This window comes from Elephantulus edwardii, unplaced genomic scaffold (assembly GCF_000299155.1).
Source record: "Elephantulus edwardii isolate Elephantulus edwardi_28Jun2011 unplaced genomic scaffold, EleEdw1.0 scaffold00052, whole genome shotgun sequence".
Lineage (NCBI taxonomy): Eukaryota > Metazoa > Chordata > Mammalia > Macroscelidea > Macroscelididae > Elephantulus > Elephantulus edwardii.
Window position 1 is genome coordinate 16365388 of NW_006399802.1, and position 26638 is coordinate 16392025.

Genomic DNA, 26638 nt, shown 5'->3' on the forward strand with positions numbered 1-26638 from the left:
AAAACTAATAAAATTTAATAATAAAAAAAAGATATTAGAGAGTTTTGGTTAATGCAGTCTATATTTCAACTCCTTCTGATATCTTGGCAGTGTGTCAGTAATCAGTTGGCCTTAGGACCCTCAAAAGGTATAATGACTGTCTCAGTGACAGCAGATAAAGATAGCATAAATTAGTTTAAAAAACATAAAGCCTAATCCACATAAATTAGACAAAGATTCATCTTATCATTGAATAAATTTCTAAGAAAAATCTTATGTAAAAGAAGTTATGATATGTAAGTAATTTCAAACTAATGGTTAAGTTTTAGAGTTGGTAGCCTGTAAGATCCAATATCGTTTTCTAACTCCATTAACCTATGTCATAACCTGCCCAACTCCCAGGGCTATTATGGGGCTGAAGTGAAGCAAAATAAATGGAAGTGTCTCTATAAATTGCAAAATATTATAAAGATGTAAAATTTGGTCATTTAACCAATGTCTCTGAGCCTCAGCCTTCTTATCTGTAAAAATGGGGATGATCAGAATACTGCTCTCACAAGTTTGCTGAAATGAGATCAGAAATATGAAAGCTGTTGGAATAACAGTTTTAATAGTAAGTGCTCAATCAGTAATTCATTCCTTTTGGAAGTAGACCAAATTGTAGGTAAATAGTGTTAGTGTGTCACCGTTCGAAGATGCCTAGTAGATAACCCTGGGGGTCAAGGATCTATTATTTATAGGCTTCAGTACCAAGTACTGCTTCCTCCATCTGTAAGATGGGGCTAGTGACAGTACCTACCTCATGGCATTACTATGGGAAATAAAATAATCCATTGTGTCTGGCACATAGTAAATAACAGATAATTCTATTATATTTTATTAAAACGTGATGCTGACAACTGATTAAAACAGGAACAACTAATTGAAAAGACACGCTAATTTCCTAACAATATCAACACCATACTAATTTTAGAAACTCTCATGTTTGAGTAACTAGCTGTTGAGTTGAACAGCACTTGAAATTAAGTAGGACAATCTCTTGTTTCATTAAACTATCACTTGTAAAAAGGACTTACAAATAATTTTTTGGTTTTTTTAGCCATAAAATGCAGACATTTGCACCAAAATAACTTATATTTGGTCTCCTTGACTTTTCTCCACCCCACAAAAAGCAAACACCTTCAAATACAAAGGCAAACATGGATAAATAAACAGTAAAATTAGGTATCATTTCACAAAACCTTCCAAATATCAAAAAAAGTGTTTTGCTTGCTACTCTTTTCTGGGGAGCAAAAACAGTTTTGATGAAAACCGTTTCATCTAAAAGTTCTCTAGCCTGTAGAAATTCAAGTCAAAACCAAAATTCCACACCCACACTCAGCAGCATCACCTACCCTCCCACTGTGCAGCTCCACGCCGTAGAAGTCCAGGGTCCGTGCTATGTTGATATAGCAAGATTCTGCTTCAGACTGCTTTAGACCACTAAAGAAGAGAAGAGAAAATACAGAGTTCACACAGTTAAAAGAGGAAATCAAACTTCAGTTCTAAAAAACAATCTAGAAAGTTCATAGAATTTCTCTAAGATTATTATATGCCTTATGCTATTATTAATCTTAAAAAAAAAAAACAATGTGATCCTCAATTCCACTAAATCCACTAGATTTCTCTCCAGCCCTCTCATTTCTTAACTAACACTAAACACTTCGTGGGCTCTCAATATTCAACTATAGAAAGTGGTCACCGTTCAGAATTCCCACCTCTCTTATTCCAACTTGCTTAATGAACATGCAATCTTTAGATCTTTCCGCCCCATCCACTCTTAGCAGCGGCTTCAATCTTCCAAACGTCACTGGCCTGATACTATTTTAGGACACTGACTTTTTCAGGAGGAGTAATCCTGGGAGAGGCTTGGCAGCGTCTTTTTAGAAGGTATATTAATTGCCTGGCCTTTGTTTTTTTATGGCCTTCCCAAGCACTGTGAAGTCCCACGAGAGCTGGTCTTCTCGGTTGGCTGGCCCCTGTTTAACCAGCATTGAACAGCTGCTCCTGTAGCTTCGAGTCCAATGAGGAAAGAACAAGAAGGTTTGTTGGAGTTGAGGCTTAGAATTAAGGCGCTTTTCACAAACTGATCCCAATCATGTCAACATTTCACGTCTTTTCATGAAGCAGTGCTCCTGTCACACAGGGGTGGTCGTGTGATGGAACTGACTCAATGGCACTGAATTTTTTGCTTTTGTTGGTCTTGTCAACAATACCTAAAGAAAGACCCATTTTATTTATATGGAAAACTGCTCAAAGGCTCACCTAGTAGGGCCATGGCTGGCGCAGTTAGATTTTAAAATGCATCTCCTCTGGGAATGAGCTCATTTCAATGAAATCCGGAAATGGAACATAGCACCTATCATCCTACATTTCTACTGGACTTTATAGTCTACAAAAATGCTATGTAGGACAGCTACATCCTCCCTCTGAACAGTTCAAAGCTTCAAACACCCAGCATCTTGAAAGAGAATCCATGAGTAAAAAGAAGAGAGGTCACATCAAACACAAGGTGATACAATGTCTCTAAATTCTCCCCTACCTCCCCCAAGTGGGCCATCCCAGCCTCCTCTTACCTGTGCTGCTCATGCAGAGATTCCACCTTTGCTAAAAAGTCATCATTCTGGTCTGGGATGAACTGACTATCGGAAAGATACCCTGACTGATGCACAGAAGAATCAAAGTCTCCAAAATGAGCTATGAAGACAAAATTGGGGGTGGGGGGGAGATCATAATTAGGTTGCCTTTTGACATCAGCCATACTGACAAGCATCAAAAGCATCCCAAGAGAAACACTAACTGAAAAACACCCTTCCTGTAAGTTTTATACCGTATCAATTCTCATTAGCTCTAGATTCTACACTTGCTATTGAGACACTCAGTACCAGATTAAGTACTTTCACGCACATGATCCAACCTCATTCTTAACCTTGCCCAAAGCCACAAAAGGAAGAGAAGGGGACACAGTGTTTCAACTGAGGTCCTACTGCAATCCCACATCTCCTCCACACTCTGTGGTCAGCATAGCAGTTTGTGCTCATCCACCAAGATAAAATGAACTAAGCAGACTCACACCAAAACCCCAACCAAACTCACACAAAAACCAAACCAGCCACCATCTGTATACCAGACACCGTGGAAGCTCTTTCTTTACTGAGTCAGCGTGTACCTGGCATATAGTTCCTTCCCTCAGAAGCCAAGGTGACTGAAACACTGAGTCCACCTGCTCTAAAAAAACAGGTGTGGGCAGAAGAGAGGTCATGCTAACCTTACTACTGTGGTATCCTGACCCACCATCCAGGATTCAGGGACGTATGGGACAGAGAGGACGAGGAGAGGTCAGTGGGGCTAGAGGATCAGTTGTGGAGAGAGGGCTGGGGACGCTCAGAAAGCCAGGTGACGTAGACAGACCTGGTCAAGGTTAGACTATGGGGCAGGAAAGCCAGCCAAAGGTGGCCGAGGCAAAGAAGGAAATGTCTCAGGATGACAGGATAAGAGCATACTGTGGTGAGTATGCATATAGCCAAGTGCACAGCAGTGCATCTGTTGTTGTTGTTGTGTGTCAAGCTGAGTATGGCTTGGCCATATACTCTGGATTTTCTAGGCTGTCTAATCCTTGTAGGAGGAGACCACCCGGTCTTTTCCCCCATGCGGTTGCTGTGTTGGCTTGAACCACTTGCCTTTCATGTTAGTGTATAACAGAATTTCTGATAGTTCATTTATATGAAATCATTTGGATGCTCTAAAACAGGGTCCTGAAGTGCTTCAGAAAGTCTTAGAAATACCTATTTTAAACCCTTCATTTTAAAGGGAAAGAAACTGAGCTCCAAAGAGCAGGGACAGAATCCTATCAAAGCAGCCCTTTTTAGCAGCCAAGCCCAGAGCCCCAGCTAGAGCTCCTCCCACTCCCCAAGTCTCCTGCCAGGAAAGGGCCAGCTGCTGAGGACAATGTCTGTGTCCCCAAAGGGCAACTCAATGCTGCAAGTGTCTGTCCTAGTAAATTGTATTCTGGTTTCATTAGCTCCTTCTGGATCTTCATTTGGTCATTTCTATTAGCTAAGAGCCTCAATACTTGTGACACTTTGCACATATAAGCAGTATGAGCAGCAAGGTTATCTTTTAGTTAATTCACCGACAACTGTTTTGAACTTAACACACGATAAACCTCCATGTAGGATGGTTCCCTCTTAGAGCTGGAAGCCACAACTCAATGAAAAGCTCTGTACTAACCACTAGAGGGAAACAAATTTAAAATCATACACAACATTTGCAAAGCAGGGGTGGTTTCCATTTGGATTCAATGACATCATCCCACTTGGTGCTTATTTTATCATAGGTAATGCTCTATCCCCATTATGCAGATAAGATAACTGAGGCTCATAAAACGGACTTACCCACTGTTGCTCAGATGGTAATCTAGAGCCAAGACTACTTGCCTCAAACTGACTTAAACCAGTTTTCCTATTTGGGGGAAGCTGACACACAAAAAAGCTAATTACAGTAGGAAAAAGGAAATTAGTGCTTATACAGGGGAATATTTTGTCTTTAAGTTTCATGCATTTTTATAGCTGGTGATCTTTTCTGTTTACAATAAAGCCTGTCCCCAGTCTTCAAATGTGTAAAGTTTCAAGCTGTAAGGCTGTTCTGCTGGGAAAGTCTTTTACCTGCTGTTCACTCAACTCTAACTGGTTCCTGGAGACATGGCACCCTCTGTGCTCATCTGTAGTGCCAGCACCATCAGCTCGTTCTCTCGTGCCCTGTGCCACTCTCCTTCCCAGGCTGGTTCTCCCTCCCCCTATGCCACTCTCTTTCCCAGACTGCAGACTTCTTAGGGGCTGCAGCCTGCTCCATCCACCTGTGCACTCTGTACCATAAGGCTGCTGCAGTTCCTGTACATGGCAGGGGCTCAGAGAACACTGACTGCATAAACACATGCTTTCAAAAATTTTACTCTTTGGGCCTCCTAAGCTTGTGACAGGCCACCAAAAATCTCCCACCAGTAAGTCTTTCCAGGTATTTTATCTCACCTTAGCTCTTTTAAAAAAATTATTATTTTTTGGTTCATGTACCATCAAATCAGACCCGCCTGTACAGGAGACTGTCTCTCCTTCTCCAGCAGAGCATTTCTGATGGATTCAAACTGTGCACCTCTGGGACTGCAGTGCAGCTTCTTGCCACTAGGCCACCAGAGCTCCCTTCAACTTACCTCTTTTATCTTATAAGAAACTGTATTTTTTGGTACATAGACCACTGGTAAAATCTGTCTATGTATTAGACATTTTAGTGAAGCATTATTGGTTAAAATTTAGACATATTTTTTTATCCCAGAAATTTCATGTACAAAAGTTAACTGTTTAGAATTACTAGAATATAATCAATATGCTATAATAAAACTCTAGGGAGTTCTGATGGCTGAGGTGGCAATATCCTTGAAAATTGGCTTTTCTAGCCATTGTGATAGCCCCCATTAGGGGGTATGGTCTCCAGCTACCTTAACTGTGGACATATGGTCTTGAAAATCATCAACAGCTGTGGAACTAATATAAGCGAGCACTTTCCACATTATGAAAAATGGTGGTGGAGAGAGGGTGAAGAGAGTGGCACTGCTGTGAAGAGAAACCCTGGAAGGAGGAACCCCGAAGAAGGAGTCAACGTTAAAGGTTTTGCATGCTGAATGACTGAAGGATAAACTCTGAGATAAAGTTTGCTGGATAATTGTGGAAACTAGAGGCCTCTTGCATTTGTGCTGCTGAAGTGAACCTCGACATTCACTAATTAAGGAATTGTGCCTTGTTAATCTGATTTGGGACTTCTGGACTAAACCTGGACTTACATTATCTGATATTCTTTGCCTCTCCCATTCTCTAACCTATTTCCCTAATAAACCCCACAACTATGAGTAAAGTCTGTGAGTCAAGTTACAATGAACATTGGACCAAACATGGATCCACACTGGATCCACTAACTGGAAGGAATAGGTACTGGAGCATGTGGGATGGCAGGTCTAACCAGGTAGATATTTGTTTAATACTATGGATATTGATGGGGAGAGTTCCCCTTTATGAAGCAAGTAGAAGTCAGAGTTGGCCTTTCCTACGTTACCACTGCTACTTATACAGTAGCTTAGTGGTAAGGAGTTGTGCTGACAACTTAAAGACTCATGGTTCAGATCTACCAGCTGCTCCACAGAAGAAAAGATTGGTAGTCTCCTCTTGTGTGATTTACTTTCTCTGAAAATGTAGCTGGAGGGTTAGCTATGGGTCAGTTCTGAGTTGGCAACACACAACAACAAGGAAACACTAAAAAAAGACATTGCTAAGACTCCCAATTAGAAATTGCCACCAATTTAGAGTGGAATAAAGCAAGCAGCAGGAGCGATTTTCAACAAATCCTTAACACTGTTGAACTTCAGTGTCCATGTCTGTAAGAAGTGACTTGTAGAAATAACGCCTCATCCTTCTACCATCAACACCACTACCCCTTGACAAGACGCTTATGGAGATTAAATACAGTAACAGGCAAAAGTTCTGGAAAATGTGTGATATTTGTCCGTTGTCTGATGGGCTTTCCTAACGGAAAGCATATCACAGCTCATCTTCTCCTTTGCCCTTAAACACCTTCCTTAATCCATAAGGCCTCTGACATGGAAGGGAGTGTAAGTCAGGGTAAAAGGAAAGACTAGCTGCCTAATAGGATTCCCCGAGAAAAGGTGAAAGAACTCGGTCAAACAGGAGAGAGCAATGACTTTCCCACTATCCTCGTCAGAACAACCTGTCCATCTGTAACACACGTCCTTCATGACTTACATTGTACTGCATAGGATGCTAGAACCACCGCTGAGTTAAGAGGACAGGGTAACCTGTTAGGAGAAAAACACATTAGCAAGTCACAAGAAACAGTAGCCTAAAACATGCGGAGGGCATGAGTAAGAAATGTCTGTCCTTCCTTGAGTTAACCATTAAAAACATACAAAATAACAAAATCAATTTTATGACACATTAATTTTAAATTATAAAATATTAATGTAACACATTAAAATAAAAATAAAACCTTCTGATGTTTATATTACATTTTATTATAAATACTCATGGAGCTAAAAGTGTAATGTTGACCAAAGTTTGCTTGGTCAAGAAAGGTCAAGCACAAATCATTAAGAAGAAAAGTGCAGACATTCGGATGGCGGGGAAGAAGAACAAACTGGGGAGGAGGGTGGAGAGAATGGTGCGGCAATGAAGGAGTGAAAGCCCAGAATCCCTGTGAATGTTCACTGAAACGAATAAAATTTAATAATAATAATAATAAAAAAAAGAAGAAAAGTGCGGTAATTGTACTGTTAGATGAATGGGCAACCTTTCCAGTAAAGAGATAAGACTTTTACTGGACTCTTTAAGTAAATCCCTGAATCCTACTGACATTAATGAGCTTAATGTTCTGTCTACTTTTCTTAGTCATTCCGCCACCCACTAGAAAACAGGAGATTCAAGGTTAGACTAGTATTTTCCTCTTAAACTGTCCTTCCAAACCCTGTTTGTGCCAGTGACTCCACCTCTGTACCCTTTTATTTAAAATCCTTATTAGTCCCTTTCTTCCACTTGGCCATCTATTGCCTGGTCTTCCCAGGATTTCTACTAATGAATCACTGCTTTGTAGATGAAGGAAGTGGGGGAAAGCCTATTCAGAAACAGCAGGAGTGAAGGTTTGTAGGGTAGGAAGGGGTGTGAGGAACAGTTATCATTAACAGCTTACATTGGGAGGCACCAAGATGTTTAAAGTATTCTTCCCAATAACCCAGCGGGAAGTGGAGAATGCATGCTGTTTCTATGGTGGCCCTTGAGATTCCCAAGATGTGAGTCACTCCACCCTAGTGACTAATCCAGTTGGTCTGCCAGGGGTGCTGGCCCTAAAGCTGCAGAAGACAGCAACTTCCCTACTGTAGGCGCCCTTGTCTTTCCTTATGTAACTGTGTGTTCCAGCTAGAATTTCTACAAGATCTCTCCAAGTTGACACTCGAGGGAGGTTGTTGTTGGTAGGTGCCATCAAGTTGAGTAAGGTTCATAGCAACACTATGAACAATAGTTCTGAACCCTATTCTATCCTGTGCCATCCTCATCATCTCTGACACACTTAAGCCATTGCTGCAGTCACTGTTTCAATCTATCTCACTGGTGATCATCTTCTCTTTTGTTGACCCTCTACCTTTACAAGCATGATATCCTTTTCCAAGGCAGAGTCTCTCCTAGCAACATGTCCAGAGTTTGAGAGATGAAGCTTGTCTCCAAAGAGCACTCTGGTTGCACCTTTTTCAAGACATATCTGTTCTTTTGGCAGTCCATGGGATATTCAGTACTTTTCTCCAACACTACAACTCAAAGGCATCAACTGTTCTTCTGTCATCCTTATTCACTGTCTAGCTTTCAGATGTGTATCAAGTAACTGAAAAGACCATCACTTGAATCAGGCACACTTTAGTTTTCAAATTGGCATCATTGCTCTTCAATACTTTGAAAAGCAGATTTGTTCACAGTAGTACACTTCCTGGTATCCTGACTGGGACCAAAGGTGTTGAATGTGGATCCAAGCAAGATGAAACATTGACAGTTTCAATCCTCCTTGGGATATTAACCATCTATTATCTCATGTGGAGACCCACAGTGCCCATGGAGAAACTGTATTTGAAGAATATAAACTATTAATTTTCCTACCATGATGGACTCCAATTAAATCTCAGCCAATGTCTTTGCTAGAGGAGAGTAGGTGAATGGAATTTGGGGGAATAATTTAGGAGAGCGGTTAAGATTAACTAGAATAAGCAATTCTATGAGGAACTCAGCAAGTAAACACATTCTAAAGAATGGTGTTGATAATACTCTCGGAAAGTGGCCCTAATGAAAGCCCAAGTTTTATTCTCAGTGTAGCCACAAACAGGCTATGTGGTCCTGGATAGAGCCTTTTCTTTTTTTGTCAAGTAATGGCTTTGAACTAGCTCACTTCCAGAGTCCTGTCCATAGAGAAAGGAGATGATCTGTTGGGTATGGCTACCACTGACTAGCCCAAAAGTCAATGGATGAGTCCAGACACCCGAGCGAGATGCTAACTACAGCTCAACAAAGCCTATCAGCAGATCAGAGCTGCATGTGGCCAGATGGTATCCTGGTACACACCTGGGAGCATCTGGTGGAGAAAGATCCTCTCCACAGAGGTGGTGAGGATCACCTGCAGACTTAACCAGGGACAGTAGGGATCTAGGCCAGGGTGTGGCCTTCAGAGACTTTACTGATTCACAAGAAAGAACAGGGGATATTTCATTTGGAGAAGACAAAAATACGAATACCCACTTCCCAGTACTTGGTGAGCTAGAGTGCTTGCTCCTAGAAGACAGGGGTCATGCCTTATCTGTCTAGTACAGTACCCGTCTCATAACAGATATCTGCAAAAGAGTGGTAGAAAAACAAATTAATGCAGAGTGTTGCCTGGGCCCAAGAGAGGGGTAATTTCAACCAAGAGTTATCCAAAAGGTGCTAAGTTTGCTTCTAACAGGGTGAGCTCTCTGTCATGAAGAGTGGTTAAGCAGAGACCCCAAGATCTATCTGTTATACTAGAGAAACAATTACAATTTGGAGAGAGAAGAGCTAAGTAATTAAAAAACAAACAAACAAAACCCCCAAAAAATCCAAACAAACAAAAAACAACATCCAACCATCAGTCTATAATTTTATGACAACCAAACAGTTCCGACAATCTTTTAATCCTGCCCGTCCTTGCTTTCTCTGTTTTCACTGTCATACACTAGTCTCTGGCATGGGTATCTGCTTCCTCAAGGATGCCTAACAAGCCCAGCTCCAGTCTCCTCTCCTGGACAGGGATGCCGTCTTTGTAGATGCTGTTATGACCACATCCTTCCTGTTTTAAAACTTCCAAGAGCTTTCTGCCTTCAGGACACGCTACATATTTTATGAAGAGCCCACTTTTTATCCCCCTGAAAATCTAAACCATAAGTCCTCCTCCAGTGGTTTCCAACTGGAATGAAGAGGCATGAGGGAAAGGTAAAATGCCTTCTGACTGCCCGGAAATCCTAACTCCGCCTCTCTTCTCTACTAATCACCATTGATTCTGACTCACTGTAACTTACAAAGACTTTTCCAGCCCACATTGGCCTTTCTTTCTCTTAAACTCTTATGATAATGGTGGTCTTCCCTGCACATGCTGGTTTTAGCTGTATCCTAATCACTTTACAGGCTTCTGTCTAGTTTTCCTAACTGGACTCTAAACTCCTTCTTGGTAGAATTAAGCTGACAGTACTCTTTGGAGAGGCATATCATGCTTGGAAAAGTGGAGGGTCAGTGAAAGGGAGGAAGACCCTCTACCAGATGGACTGATAGAGTAACTGTTGCAATAAGCTTGAGTATGTCACCAATTATGTGGATGGCACAGGATAGGACAGTGTTGAGATCTGCTGTTCACAGGGTCTCTATTGTAAGTTATACTTGATGGCACCTAACAACAAGCTGACAGGCGCAGAGGGGTGAAGACAATGGGAATAATAGAAAGCTGTTTCTTTCCACTAGTTTACCTGCTGAAGTTTCTTCCAAAAGTCAAGAAAAAAAGCAAGGGTTTTGCAGAAGGTGGCTCAGGGGCCATTGGTTTTGCATTTCCTATCTCTTACTAAGTTATTCTGAGATATGTTCCAGCCACTGAGATGGTCCTGATGCACAGAATGCTGACTCACAGGCGAATGCTCACATATTAGAGTAAAAAGCTCTCCAGAGAGAAAATGAATCATCCACAGGTACTAAGAGGCCTAGGTCAAATCAGGTCTAATGTGCCTTCCTGAATGAAAGCCATTTTCCTTTCTGGCTTCCTTCTTCTCTTTAAAATGTCATCATTCTTGATCAGGAAGTGAACAGTTCTTTCTTTTTTCCCCCCAATCCTTAGTCTATCTAAACTAAACCTAAACCCAAATCCACTGCCATGGAGTCAATTCTGACTCGTGGTGACCACTGGGTTTCTGAGGTGATAAATCTTTAAAGGAGATTTCTCATTTTGACTTATGGAGTGGTTGGTGGCTACAAACTGCTGACCTTTCAGTTAGCAGTCCAATAACTCACTCTGCCACTAAGACTCCTATTAGTTAAGTCTGAGTTAAAAACAGATACCTAACAGCTGGGGCTTCACAGGATGCTGCTTTTCACATGCATTCTTTGCAGGTTTAATACTGTTATCAGAAATACATGCCCATTTGATTAAAACTGGAAATGTTGCTAGTCTGGCAACAGACAGGAAAGAAGAATTCCAAATTCTCATTACCTTCCTTCACAAATATCCATCTTCAGTTGCAAGAAATACAAATGCCTACAAAAAAAAAGGATTTCATTAATTAGCATTCAAAAGGAAACAACCACACATGATAAAGACAAAACCAGGGCATTTGAAAAACCGAATTCATAGAAACACAGGTTTGTTTAAAGCATCAGGGTTTCTTGAATGCAATAGCCAACTGCCCTTTCTGTAGCAGTCTCTCACGTTATTGTCTTGAACAGAGGTGGGAGTGATGTCCAGCCAGCGCCAGCACCAGCCCCAGCCCATGCTCTCAGGGCCATTACTGAACTGTGGGAGAGGATAGACAGATGCTGTCACTGATGGGCTCCTGCTGCTGCCAGGGAGCTGGCCACCCTCAACGGACCATCCTAATCTAACGCAGGGAGCCATGGGCACCAGGCCCTGCATGTCTTCTGCACAGGCAGCCCCCACACTGATGAGGCACTGCCGGGAACAAGGAGCCAGCATTCGCACACCCACAGTCCCTCTGGGAGAAGTGGTTGTGAGGAGGAGGGGCTGGAAAGACATCTCTTTGGCTGGGGTGCAAACACCCAGCTGGGTTTTTTCCTGTGTCCCGGGAACTGTGGGTGCTCAATAAAAAGCATAAACATCAGTAAACTAAAAGGCTGCCAGGACCTCCGAGCTGAATCCTGCACTCGTCTGCGAGCTGCCGGCAGAAGCAAGTTCATAAACGGGACTCGTTCTGCAGGTAGCCAGTTGACTCAGCCCCGGGGCCCAGAGGTTGGCTCCTCTCTCTGCAGAAGGGACGGGAAGGCCACCAGTGTGCAGTGCTGGCCACAGTTCCCTGTAGAGATTTATATTTAGGGACGCAGCACACATGTGACACTTGGCTGTTATCTCCCACTCTTTTTTAAAACCCAGATTCAAAAGGGACAATCATTCCAGTGTCTCGCCAAGATGACGAAAGGGAAACCTCTTGAACCAGAATACACACATGGCAGGGGTGTGCAGGGGCAGTAAAGAAACAATTCTGACAATTTAAACAAGTGGGTCTCACTATTCCTTCAAATTGTGTATTTAAAAGTCTAGGCACTGGCTGTGGCAACAGGAATATTTTGAGGCGTTTTCCCTCCTGTTTGTAAACTCCTGGGCTGTGCACATTCAGTCTCATAAAACCCCGGTGAGGCAGACACCACTATTCCTGTTTTATAGATGAAGAAACTAAAACTTGGAGAGATTATGTGGCATCGGCTGTGTCTTATTTTAATCTGGACATCTGTGTTATTAAAAAATAAAACTGATCATGCTATAAATCCAGTATGTTCCATAACTGAGAAGCTTAGGATCAAGCTCATAAATCTGACATTATAACTGGTTATAATGATTATCCACAATGTATTAACACTCCGCATTGAGAGATGGTGGAATGCCTATTTGCAGACTCCTGTCTGTTCAGTAATAGGACCTATGTTTTCCACTCGGGAGAACACAATTAGTCCTATCAAGCTTGTTTTTACGTTTATCCAACTTGACATTCAACCAGAATGAAACATTTTCTCCTCTAGCAATGCTACTGAGGCATAGAAGAGGATGAGAGGGGCCGATAACAAAATGGTAAACCTGGACTTCACTGTGGAGCTTGGGTATTCAGTCATCTCCCTACAGAAGATCTGAGAACATGACCACCATTCACCAAATGCTACCTACCTTGCTGCACATTCAACAGAGCTTCTGGGTCAAGCCCACAGGGTCATGCCCAAAGAAACCACGGTAGCTGAACGGGGCTCAACTCTGGAGACTTGGTAAGAATCCCTAAGAAGTCTAACTCTGAGATCATTAGGGAAATGAAACTGTTTAGAATGGAATACATTTATCAGAAACAGCAGCTGTGGGGGCTTACAATGAAACAGAAAACATTTATTTAACAGAATAAAGGAGAATTCTTCAGAAGACATACTTGATATGCCTTACTTCAGAAATGAAAGGATAAACCCCATTCATGAAATTTTTCTATTTTACAAAAATCAGTAACTATCATCCATCTAGAGCCATAAAAAAAAGAAAGAGCAGAAGTAGTAAATATCACCTTTACATTATTCTTCTGACTCTTGAGAGTGAAATTTCATCAAAAAGGAACTCACATTTGGGTGGGCTGGAAGGTGGGGCTTAGTGACATAGTTGAAGGCCTCCGCCTTCATTTAAGCTGAAGAGAGATGTGTGAATTAATCTTGGAGGCTTGACTCAGCAAGAGGAAAAAAAAAATCTAGCAGTGCTAGTGGGTCACCGCTCTACAGGACTCTTTAACCTGAGAACTGTGATAGCTCCCACTGCATTAGAAGTCTGGGACCCAAATGTCAGGGAGCAACAGCTATATTCCACCCTGAAGACACAATAGACACTAATAACGGAGTTTCACGTGTAATTTCTGAATCAGTACACTTTAAGAGACATGGACAAACTGAGTTTTCTTGGGCCTTAGGCAAGAACTCAGCCAGAGAATTCTTCTTCTTTTGAGCCAGTACTTGGCCTTCCGAGTTGTCCATCCGAACACATACATTTCTTCAACTGTCCCACAAATGACAAGGGAAGCTCAGCAGAGAGATCTGTGTGAGCTCCAGGAGGAACGAGTGTCAGTCCTATGAGCTATAGAAGCAGATGCAAAGTGACTAAGAGGTACTGGAGGAGAGAGTACAGGTCAGGCTGGCTCGAAGTGACCTCCTTCTTCCAGTGTTCTCACTGTGGAGCTCCAACAAGCCTTTGGAGGCCCACGGGTGCCCCAAACCTGCATGTCCAGGCTACAGGGTGATGCATGACAATCACTAGAAGAAGCAACACATTTCATACTTGGGGTTGGAGCCAATTAGGTACTAATAAAATAAGTTTCATGGAACACTACAAGCAAAAAGAGAAAAAGAGAGACTAGAAAACTTCAGAGTACTTTGCATTTAATGTTTGTTTCAATTTATATACTGAATTATAAAGCAGAATATATTTCTTTTATTGTTGAGTTGTAATTGGTGGTGGTGTTATGTGCTGTCGAGTCGCTTGCGACTCATAGCGACCCTATGTACAACAGCTCTAAACTCTGCTCTGTCCTGTGCCCATCTCATTGTCTCCAACACACTCATCCCGATTGCCCCAGTCACTGAATCAATCCATCTCCCAGAGGGCCTTCCCCTCCTGCGCCTGCCCTCCACCCTCCCAAGCATGATGTCCCTCTCCAAGGACTGGTCCCTCCTTACAACATGACCAAAGTATGTCAGACGAAGCCTCAGAATGCTTGCCTCCAAGGAGCAGCCTGGTTTAACCCTCTGAATCTGTTTGTTTTCTTAGAAGTCCATGGCACTCTCAGTACTCTTCTCCAACACTAAATCTCAAAAGCATCAATTCTCCTTCTGTCCTCCCTGGTCACTGTCCAGCTCTCTGACGCATAACAAGTGATTGCAAAGACCATGGCCTATACCAGATGCATCTTAGTCTCCAGAGACACATCGTTGCTCTTGAGCACTTTAGAGAGGTCCCTAACAGCAGACTTTCCCATCGCAATACGTCTTTTAATTTCCTGGCTGCTGGTGCCAAGAGTGTTGATTGTGGAGCCAAGCAGATTAAAGCTGTGAACAATCTCAATCTCTTCACCATCCATCCTGATGCTGCCAATTGGCCCAGTGGTGAGAATCTTTGTCTTCTTGACATTGAATCTCAATCCATATTGAAGGCTGCAGTCCCTGACCCTCAGCAGCAAGCGCTTCAGGTCCTCCTCAGTTTCAGCAAGCAGGGTTGTGTCGTTTGCATTAACACAGATTGTTGATAGATCTTCTAACAATCCTGATGCCACATTTCTCCTCATAGAGCCCAGCTTCCCAGATGAAATCCAACCTACTGCTCAAGACTAATATACACACAATATATACACATGCTTTTGTGTGTGTGTGTGTGTGTGTGTGTGTATAAACACATCTCTGTGTGTATATGTGTATTTGTATACACCTCTCTCTGCATATATATGTACATATTTGTATCTATGCATATGTATACATCATGTATTTCTACATGTATACACACACACACACACACACACACACACACACACATATGTATATAAATTTTAAACCACATCCTCTATCATCAAGTCAGTTTCAACTCATAGCAACCGTAAAGGGTTGAGCAGAACTGCTCTACTGAATTCCAAGGCTGTAAATCTTGAGAGAGGCAGACACATATTTTTCTCTCAAGTAGCAGCTAATAAGCCCAGGTGTTATGGTAGGTAAACACTCAGCTGCTAACCAAAAGGTCACAAGTTGATGTCTACCAGCAGCTCCAGGAGTGGGGTGGGGGGTGGGGGAGGGTAAAGATGTGCCATCTGTTTCCATAAATATTTAGTCTTGGAACCCTCCCTGGAGAGCATTCTACTCTGTATTTAGGGTTGCTAAGCGGGCTCAGAATCCACCCAACAGCGACAGGGCTGGATTTGGCATACATGCACACACACGCGTGCGCGCACTCTATGTGTGTGTCTTCTGTCGTCTGTCTGTCTCTCTCTCTGTCTCTCCACCATGCCACTGTTTAAGCATGCTTTGAAAGACTTTGAAATTCACTAATGCTCTGAGGAAACTCTCCAGGGTCATGGCAAACACTTCTAGACAATGCCACCACCTTTGTGTCCATCAGCACAAACTGACCTGCTCTGTTAAGCATTCCTATATGACCCCTCAGTTCACCAATGTAACAAAAACCAAAAGCACAATGTGTATTTCCACATGGTTACCCACCGAATTATGTAAGACATTTCCTCTACTGGCTTAAAATTTAACTTGCTGGTAAATAGAGACAGATCTCCAGTATCAGCTATTTTCAGAGTAAAGAGGCCAAAGCAGAATGGCAGACTACTGTGTGGCTTTCAAACCTATTAAAATTTGTCATGCCACTATCATTTGGGAAAAAAAATAAGGAAAGAAAGAATAAGCCAGAACTTTGTATATATCTGCATTAACGCTGTCTCCTTGATAATAAGCTTATGACCATAGAATACATTTAATAGGTTCAATAATCCTGGGCACCACAGCTTTTTTTTCTTTTCTGTAAGACAGTTTCTATCTTAAGAATAACTGTGTCAATAATAAAACTGCCAAGGGGGAGAGAAAGTAGAGATACAGTTGAGTTTGTATAGTCTGTATTTAAACAGCAACAAGTTCCTTGTGTCACCCACCCGGAAAAACCACGTGCCAGCACAAAATAGGGCCAGGATAGTAGGCTCCAGGCCCTCTGGGGTAAACAATTTTATCGCAGCCCTCTGCCCTTTATCTGGTTCACCTGGTTTCCTGCCACCTGCTGATTCACCTGAGACAGGAGCGGGCCCCAACTTGTTTTCCTTTCTATCAAGTGGGAATCTGATAAAAGAGTCTCAGTAGAGACTTCTTGTTAGCCTAAGCAGCCTTGACTCTAGCATTCTGGAGATACTGTGCTATCTGATCTGTGGATGACGGCTTTACCTATTCACTTTCCAGCTCCTGCTCGTACTAGTAGAACATAACTCTGTGTTCTTAAGTACGGTGTGCACCAGCAGGCAGGAGAGGACCGGGGGAGGTAGGAGGTGGTGGGAGGGGGCAGGAGCAGGCATGCTGGGAATTGTACCAAAACAGGTGAAGTGGGCCCCAGAAGAAAACCTAATTATCCTATTAAAATACCTACATATGGAACTTTCAATTTGTATTTTTTCACCTGGATCATAATCATTGATGCAGGTATACCCAATGGATTTGGCCAAAGTTATAAAATGAACAGTACAGTTCTAGAGGCTACTCGTTTTATATACTACACAGAAAACACTGAGAAACGGTTATCATTACCTGGTTTGTTCCTGCTGCAGCGTGTTGGGATCAGGTATAAAAAATCGTACTCGAAAATGCAGGGTACAGGGGAAACCTCCTACAACATTTTTCAAAAACAAATTAAATTTTCCATTTAAAAAAAATAAAAGTTTGTTAAGTTGCCACTCTCTCGTAAGTGATACACTCTCACTAGACCACAGCTTTTTCCAGCATCCAAGGACTAATTTCAAATAAGGCGTGCATAAATGGACTGACTGTCTCAGACATCTCCAAGACTATGAAAAGTACACTTCTGCAACATCAACTATAACAAGCTTATCACAAACCATGCACACCATTATCTGTAGTAGGAACTGGAAAAAAAATCCTTAAACCAGCATATCATATTAAAGTAAGAAAGAACAGCTTTCATTTACACAGTGATTTATACTTTTGATTTTCATGTACGTTCTTGAACTTGGCCATGAACACTGCTATAACAAGTAGTCTACGCTGCTGTCGGTAACCCTGTTTTACACATGAGCAAACAAACAGGCTTAGAGATGTAAGTCACTTACCTTAGGCTACATGGCTCATGGCAAAACCAGATTTATAGTACACTGAGGTTTTCGGTTCTGCTGTGACATATTAAAATAGTTTTTCATACTAGGAAAGAGTTCATGCTTTCAAAACAAAGCAAGTCCCCCAATTAAATACAGGAGAATATTGTACAACTGACATACTCAGTTCCGGCTTTAGGTATTGATATACCAAAAGCCGACAGGCTTGGATTGATAAAATGAGTCCATTTTTTTTGTAAGAGATAGCAACAGGAAACAATCAGATTGTGTTGCTAAGACCCTGGGCTCTGTGCGTCCATTCCACCCTTGTACTCAGCATTCACTGTCAGCCGGGTGCTTGGCACCTCTGTGCTCCCTGCAACTCAGTCCTTTACCACCTGCCACCATGCTGGTCCCCTGCTACGTTTCTCCTCCTCTGCTCTAGTCCATCCTGGGCTTTATCCTCTCTTTACCCTTGCTCATCTTACCCCTGATTGAAAAGAATCCTTTCTGGAGTACACGCATATACAAATGAGCCTCTATACACATGCCTGGGCACTTGTGGGGACACTGTAACTGTGCGAGCAGCTGGACATTAAGGAACAGCTAAGTATCCCTGAACTGCCCCACCTTAGGAGGCCCGACTCTTCTACTGCTCCCTCTTATATGACCTGTCATCTTCATGTCTTGGCATGGACACTTACATGAAGCCTTCCCTGTTTTCCTTTGCAGACTAAGAACATCCTATCAGGTGTTCAGTTCGACTAGAACCATCGCTCACTTTTTGGGAGTCTCCACATATCATTGCTAGCTCCTGGATTCTCAGACCTTACCCCGGGACCTTGCTGAAGTCGGACTGCACGTTTGCTGAATGAGTGAGTGGGAGAAACGATGAATGATAAGGCTGCCATGACTTGTGTGCATTTGCTCCTCAGTGAATCCAAGCGGGGCAGGTGTGTGTCTCCGCAATGGCTCTCCAGGTTTCTGTGGTTATTTCTGAGTGTTTGAGTTCACATCCACTCACAGGAGGAAAGGACTCTGAGGACTTCACTGCAGGTGAGGGCAGTGGTCAAGGGGAGAAAGGTTACTCCCAGGCTGAAAGCAGTGACTACTCCTTCCCACTTGAGTGCTGGAGTAGGTGAGGAGGAACACGTGCGTACAAACCCACCTGCCATAAGATGTGCTTAGGGACCGGCTGAGGGTGAACGGCAGGTAGATTTATACACTTTGAAGGATCCAGAGAGGAACATGCAGGGGCCCTAATTTTGAGGGATTTGAAGGAGATAAGGGCATTAACTATGAGACAACCGTGTTCAGAACCATGAAACAGGTAGTGGTAAACGTCCTAGCTTCTAGAAAAACTGAAGAATGGTCAGGTGTGAATACAGGGAAAAAGGAAAAATTGCAGAGTTTGTTAGGTGTCAAGTTGATCGTGGCTAACAGTGACCCTACAGGTCAGAGCAGAACCGTCCCACAGTCTCCAAGACCAGAATCTTTATGGAGCAGACTATCACATCTTTTTTCCTATAAAGCAGATGGTGGTTTCCAACCACCAACCTTTCAGTTAGCAGCCAAGCCTTTAAACACTGCGTGGCCTGTGTTCCTCTGGATGGAGAGAACCAAACTCAGAAAGCTTACAGCCATCAAATTGATTCCAACTCATGACAACAGGTTTGGACAGAACTGTCCCCACTGAGTATCCAAGGCTCCCATAAATCTTTACGGAACAGGCTGCCTCAACTTGGAAAGGCTGGTGGGTGTGAATTGCAAACCATTAGGTGAGCCACCCCAATTGTAGCTACTACACCACTTTGTTCCTTGGAGAGAGAAAAGCATCCCAAACAGGACTAGAATGAGCGGAGGCACACAGGGGTGCGTACGGCCCTGTGGAAGGGCCAGGCGTGACTAAGGTCTGAGGCAAAGAAAGGGAACTACGAAGCCCGGCCAGACCACCAGGCTGAGCTGCTCGGGTGAGGGTGGAGGGCGGGGTAGCTGAGGATTCAGTGTTCACCTGAGACAGGCTCGAATACTCACTGGGGATTCTAGGGGTTGATGATCTGGGTTTTAAGATTAATCTTTTACCGTGGATCCTGTTTGTTGATTCTGTATTTGAGAATTCACCTATCTGCCAACATTTATATGTAACCCCAAAATCAATGCTCAAGGCCTTGACGCCATCATTTGTGGGCATGTGCAAAGGGGTAAAACATCCGAGCTGCTTGACGTGCATGTTCCTGAGACACTCTGCTGCCTGGTTTCAGGTCTCACACTATAAACAAATGTCCCTTCTGTGGTCTATTTTGTGTCATCCTTTTTTTGCTACTGATATCATGATTTAAAATGGCAAAGAGCTGACCAGTGTTCCTGAGTGTAACAAGGCTGTGAGGTGCCCAGTGGAGAAAAACACCAGTGTGTTAGTTCGGTGAGTTCCTGGCTGTGAGCTTAATGGTGATGAACCAATCACACATTTGAAATAAATTATCCTTAAGCAAAAACCACACATCAAATGAGATTATGTATTGAATGGTTGATGAAAATGTGATGAGACATTTGAAGAAACCTACCTCTGTATTTCCCCCTATGAGAGCAAATGTTCAGTGTTTGCTAATTCAGAGTTTGTGGCACTGAACTTGTTTACAGAATAAATAGCACGTATGATTAAACAGATTGTGACTGGTGACATTATAAAGGTATGTCTTGGTTTCCAGTGAATGTAAAATGTGTTGTTGGAAAATATTTGGGGGGGAGAGAGAGAGAGTGAGTGTGTGTCTGTCTGTTCGGCTCTCATACTGACTGGGAAATGTCAATTTCCTTTGTGAAAATAAATCTGGGTCTTCTTACTCTGAGCAGCTGACCCTCTCCTTTTTTTTCTTACAGCTGATAAGGACCTTTGAGGGCTGACCTGGAGCCATCTCTGCTAACTCTGACTGGGAGAAGTCAGCTCACTCACATATTCTGGACCGCCTGGAGTCCAGGTACCACACAATCCAGGCAAGCCGATGATGAGAAGAGAGAAACAGACAATGAAACAGTCGGAAGTTATGGTCAACAGAAATGAAAATATCAAACCAACCTTTCAGTTGTTTCCTGATGGGTTTGCTTGATTCAAGCCATCTCTGTTGAGTAAGAAAACATAAGATATAAAACCAAGCCACGCAGGAGCTCTGCACATATTAAAGGGGTGGCACTTACAGCACAGTCCACCGAGTCATCGCCATGTTGCAAGCCAAAATACTCCTTTTCAGTTACACCCAGGTGACTGTATGCCATCTCCAAAAGAACTTGGCCAGTATCTTGTTTCTAAGAAGAAAAAGAAACCACCAAGTGAATAAATCTTTTAGAATGAAGAGAGCATGGTGAAAAGTTACATATCGGGCAGATAACCAAAAGGTCAGCAGTTCAAATCCATCAGCCACTGTGTGTGGGGAAGATGTGTGGTCTCTTTCCCTGAAGAATTACAGCCTCAGAAACTCCATGGAGGTTTGCAGTGAGTCAGAACTGACTCAGCTGCAGTGGGCTTAGTGGGGAGGAAGTCATTTTTGTAGGCAAAGAGGAGTTAAATTTATGCATACATGTTTTTGCAAAAGAAAAAAAATAATGAATTTTAAGTCATACAAAACATAAGGGTCTACAGCTAATAACTACTTAAATATGACTGAAGACAAGCAGAATTTTATTTCATTTTCTAGGATTTCTTCCTTCCCTTGAGCTGAGATTCCCCCTGGCTGGTGTGTAAACTGGAAAACTCAGCCATCATAACGACAGTAAACTCTCTGTGACCTGCCCATGGATTATCCACAGGAAAATGTTAATCCCAGGCTGGGTCCTGTTGCCTCCTTCGCCTGAAGGAGCCATGGAACTATGCACAGGCTAGGGAAACTCTACTAACAGCATAAGTGAAGACAGCTAAAAATACCCAAATGCCATCCAGAATACCCTCCGAGTGATTTGGCAAGTGTCAGCCTGTGGGATTATCCGCCTCACTCACATCTGAAGTGAGAAGCTGCTTCAGCCACACGTCACTCCCAGCCTAGGACTCAAGCCTTCCACATTGTAGGACGATAAAGCAGGCACAGAGCTGGGATGGGGCCACACATCCTATGTCCCCCTTTCCTGTCCTCCCCAAGAGGCAAGCTTAGGGTCACAGACGATAGTGGAGAATGCTGTGAAACACACAAGGCGCGGTGAACACCTAAGAGCACAGCACAACGGTCAGCTCCACCTAGGGAACGCAGAAGCAACCTTGACCTGGGCTGGAAGGACGGCAGGGTAGGTGCTGACCCTGTCCGTCAGGGCACTAGAGCTAAGGAATAGCATTTCCAGCAGATGGCCCAGCACACACAATGGCACAGGGGTAGGAAACGGGACGGCTCGCGCTCATTTGGGAAACTGCAAATTCTACTTTCACAAGCAGACTTCACAGGAGCCCTTTGAACCCAACCACTTAACTTGAGGACAATATGAGTCAGAAATAGATCATATATAAAGAACAAGCAAAGGTAGGCTTTTTTCTGAGTCTTTGAACTGATAAAATGTACCTGAAAATGGGTCACAGTTATAGGAAATGAGGACAATTAGGTAACTCCCAGTATTCTTCCCCCATGGGCACTTCTTTGGTGGGACAGTCTCTCTATTATTTGAGTATAGGAGCATGAGACACCCCCCATTTCCTGAATGCACCCTTTCCTAGCTGAGGTCCCCCACCTGCTGCTTCCTCACCTGGGACACTTCCTACCAGAAGAGTCACGATGGGTGTGGAATGACTTGGTCCACAGATTCTAATACTTGCCCTATAGTTAGGAGACAGTTTACTGATGTTCTAAGAACAATCTGCTCTCTTTGCTGAAATTATTTAGATACAATTTTCTTTTCAACTGTCCTCTTAAGCTTATTCATTCAACATAATAGCTGTGTGGGACTGTCCAACATTGGCTTTTTAATTTTTAAAGTGTAAAAATATATATGATACAATATTTGTTAATTCACTATTTTTATTAATCCACTTTGAGGTAATGAGTTACATTAATCATGCTGTGCAATCACCATCTTTAACTACTGCCAAACTTTCCACTATTTTAACATCATTTTATATTATAAAACAATGAAAACTATATTTATTGACCATCTATAAGGTCATAACATAACACTAAATGAACTTTTTACATATGACTTCCAATCTTTGAGGCAACTTTGCAAATTATCACCAACCTTTTTATTACTATTTTCTTTCTCTCTTAGTTATTCACTGTTGCATATTTTCTCCCTCCCACCCCCCAGCACCAACTTTTTTACAGATATGCAAACAGGAGCACTAAAAGGCCACCTGCCTTGCCCTTCTGGCTGGACAGATGGCCAGACTGCACATCCTGGTCACCTGGGTACCAAAGTACCTATTTTGCCTAGGTGCATACGTATTTCATTCATTTAGATATTGATTTGACTGAACTTACCACTTCTCAAAAGAAACAGTAATACAAATTCTCAATGGAATCCAGACTTTCTAGAGCCACAGAGGCTGGATGATCCATTAATACTGTTGCCCAGGGATAATCCTTAAATCTTAAATAAAAAGTACTCCCTGAAAATTTTTTTAAACAATAATTTAATGTAATTAGTAAAGAAGTGTGGCTCAAAAAGGCCTACAATGGATCAAACTGATGATAGTAACTCAAAAGCTTAGATAGGAAACTTTAGGGGCAAATGAGTTTGTGACTAAGCTAGAAAGAGGTGAGATGGGTTGCACAACATGAAGGATGTTGTTAATGTCGTTGAAAGGTACATGTAAAGATTGTTGGATTAGTGTATGTTTTGTTGCGTACATTTCCAACAATACAATAAAATATATATTATTGGATTTAAATAATAAGAGGTACATTTAGAAGAGCCAGCCTCCCCGCCCAGCTCCCACTGCACACAAAGTCATCTATGCTGATATCAGTGATCATTACCAGTGGCCAAGCTCGCTCCCTGGGGCCATCAAACAACTGCTGTCCAAATTAGTGCCTTTGACAATGGTGCTTCTTGTCATGATGATCTAACCCAAAATGTCTGAATGAGGCAGTGCAAACAAGCCCCACAAGTAGAAAAATACAAAGAGATGGAAAATCTAAGGTTTACCAGGCCTTTGAATTAAATTCCTCAAACCCAATGAGAGTTAGCACTGGCCCAGACTGCCTGGAAGTTCGTGGTGGCAGCCTGGCAGCAGCATGACAATAACCACCACCTTCATAACCAAGGATGCTGGGACCCACCACATGCAGGGCTCTGTGCTGAAGGCTTACTACCAGTATCACTAAGGATTGGTACTTCTCTTAGTATTTTCTTTACAGAACTGATCACTCTTCTTCCTTAAAGCACATTCTTACCTTGGGTTCCCAGAGATTCTTTCTCTGTCTGCTCTTTCTCATCCTCCTTTAGTGCTTGCTTCTCATCACTTTAATCTTTAAATATCAAGCCCCTGCCTTTTTGTTCATAAGTACTTCTCAGGTGATCTCATCCAACGCCATGACTTGAAATAGTATCTCTAAGCTGGTCCCATCCAAATTTGTATCTGTAGCCTGCTCTCGTTCCAGGAATTCCTGACTTGGATATCTAACTGCCATTTCTGCACTTCTACTTAGATGAATAAACACCAAAACTAGTTGTTGTCAAGTTGATTCTGACTCATAGCAACCCCATGTGTGTCAAAACAGAACTTCACAGCATTCACAGTGGCTGATTTTTCTGGAAGCAGATCGCGAGGGCCTTTTTCTAAAGTGCCTCTGAGCGGGCTTGAACAGTTAACCCTTGAATTAGACGGTGTTTTCTACCTGCACCAGCTTGGGAGTCCCAAATAGGAATATTCAACTATTTATGTCCAAAATGGAATTGGTCATTTCTGCCCCCAAACTTCTCTATGCCTTCTGTCGTGTTTCCTATCACTACAAACAGCAACTGCAGCTCAAGAGTTGCTCAGGACAAAACTTTGCAGTCACTGAAGGCCTATTTTTCCACATCCCAAATCCAACCTACCCGCAAATCCCAAGGACTTCATCTTCAAAATAGTTCTAGACCACCATCGGTTAGCTTCTTTCCCAAGCAGCGTTCTCTTGGCTCCCATCACACTACCACCCTGTCCAATCACGGCTTATGGTCAAGCACCTTACTGCTGGTCTGGGACACAAGCTGTCTAGTTTATCCCTTTGGCTCTGCATCTCTCCGAGCTCTGCCATCTGTGAAGCTGACTCTCTTTTCTCTCTAGACAGGAGCCAACCCATCTAAACATTTAATGAATCCCTATCATGTGCCCAGTCATGATCCAGGCACAGGGAAAGGAAACCATTCTTGTCTTTGAGAAGCTCAGAGCTTAATGAGAAGCACATCACCTTATAATCAGAAGCTTTTAGTTCAATGTGTTATGGGCTCTAGGAATGCATACACAGAGCACATCTACCAGAGAAGCAGCTCTGCTTCTGAAGGTCAGCAAGGATGACACAGAGGACATAACATCTGAGAATTGTCCAGTTTAGTCAAAAAGAGAGGAGAACAACAGCCCAGATAGAAGGCAGAAAGTGAGTATCCAGTGTAATCTCAGCAAACAAGCTCTAAGAGGTCATTAAAAATGATCAAGCTTTCATTCTGAAACGCTTCTTTCTTCATGCTATAAACCATCTAAGAGATAATAACTATTTCTGTGGAGCACTGATTCAGTTAAAATAAAATCTAGATGCACACCCATGTTTATCACGGCTTTGTTCACAATAGCAAGGAGTTGGAAACAACCCAAGGACCCAACAACAAGCAAATGAATAGAGAAGCTGTGGTATATTCACACAATGGAATACTATGCTGCACTGAAAAACAAGGAACTCATGCAATATTATTAAAAATGGGTGACCCTGGAGGAAATTATGCTGAGTGAAGTATCTCAGTCACAAAAGGACAAATACTACATGGTGCCACTGTTGTAAAACAGGACTGACATATGGGTTGGGGGAAGACTGAGAAAGATGGGTTCAATAATATATACTTCATTGAAACAGATGAGGGAGAAAACTGTTTAAAAGGGATATGTGATTAGGTATTTTTGTAATGACAGGAGTCCAGAGCGAAGGCTGCATAGTGGAGTGGAACTGGGGAGAGGGACTGTAAAACAATGGAAGAATTTTTCTTTTGCTTTTCTAAGAGGGTAGTGTACTGGGGGGAGGGTTGGGAGGGGAGAAAAGTGCAACAATGAATGAATGGAAATCCAAAGTCTCTGTAAACTTTCATTGAACTTAATAATAAATTTTAAAAAAATAAATAAAATCTGGGAAACTTACATTAACTTTAAAGGTCTGTACCAAGCCATCTAAAAAGCGGATGCTGCAGACAACTTCAGATCGAGTTTTCTCTTTGGGTAATTCTGTAGTGCGTATATTAATTCTTCCACCCAACGCACGTAACCGGGAGGTCATAACTATCGTCGAATAACCTGTAACACAAGATACACTTGTTAGTCCTTTGATGTGCAAATCATCAGTGACAGGTGAATGTACCACAGAGCCCATCAAGTCCCTTCACACATGTCTGACTGATGCTTTCAAGAGCCTCTGCGGTAACTTGAAGATAACAAAATGTGTTCCCCTTTGATCCTGAAGTCTAAGACGCTGGAAGCAAAAATACATTACTCAGTTATAACAATCACCTTTCTTCCCTGTTCTATATCTTATGTAATTTATAGTTTTCAGGCTTCCAAACTTTTATTGTGTATTTTATATATTTGTTTATTCTAATGTTGCTCCTTGGAAGCAAGGATTTTGAAGGTCCATCTGACATACTTTGGACAAGTTGACAAGGAAGGATTAGTCCTTGGAAAAAGACAATATGCTTGGAAGGGTAGAGGGACAGTGCAGGAGAGGAAGAACCTGGATGACATGGATTGATACAGTAACTGCGGTAACGAAGGTGAGTGTGTCAGAGACAGTGAGATTGACTCAAGATAGAGCAGAGTTCAGA

General features: G+C 42.5%; 1 protein-coding gene across 2 annotated transcripts in view; it reads right to left on the reverse strand.

Annotated features, from left to right (window-relative positions):
* PTPN3 (protein tyrosine phosphatase, non-receptor type 3) overlaps positions 1 to 26113 on the reverse strand; it is an 89464-nt gene extending 63351 nt beyond the window's left edge. Inside the window, exons 1-8 of one of the 2 annotated variants that reach the window (XM_006886922.1) lie at positions 25963 to 26111; positions 20855 to 20962; positions 20736 to 20778; positions 17142 to 17220; positions 11323 to 11367; positions 6825 to 6877; positions 2595 to 2715; positions 1374 to 1461 (exon numbers count right to left, since the gene is read on the reverse strand). In XM_006886922.1, the coding sequence (XP_006886984.1) occupies positions 1374 to 1461; positions 2595 to 2715; positions 6825 to 6877; positions 11323 to 11367; positions 17142 to 17220; positions 20736 to 20778; positions 20855 to 20962; positions 25963 to 26097 (672 nt within the window). In that variant the 5' untranslated portion in view covers positions 26098 to 26111. Of the gene's footprint in view, positions 1 to 1373; positions 1462 to 2594; positions 2716 to 6824; positions 6878 to 11322; positions 11368 to 17141; positions 17221 to 20735; positions 20779 to 20854; positions 20963 to 25962 lie in introns of both variants that reach the window. The other variant, XM_006886923.1, reaches the window with a different exon arrangement.
* Between the last annotated feature and the right edge of the window lie 525 nt (positions 26114 to 26638).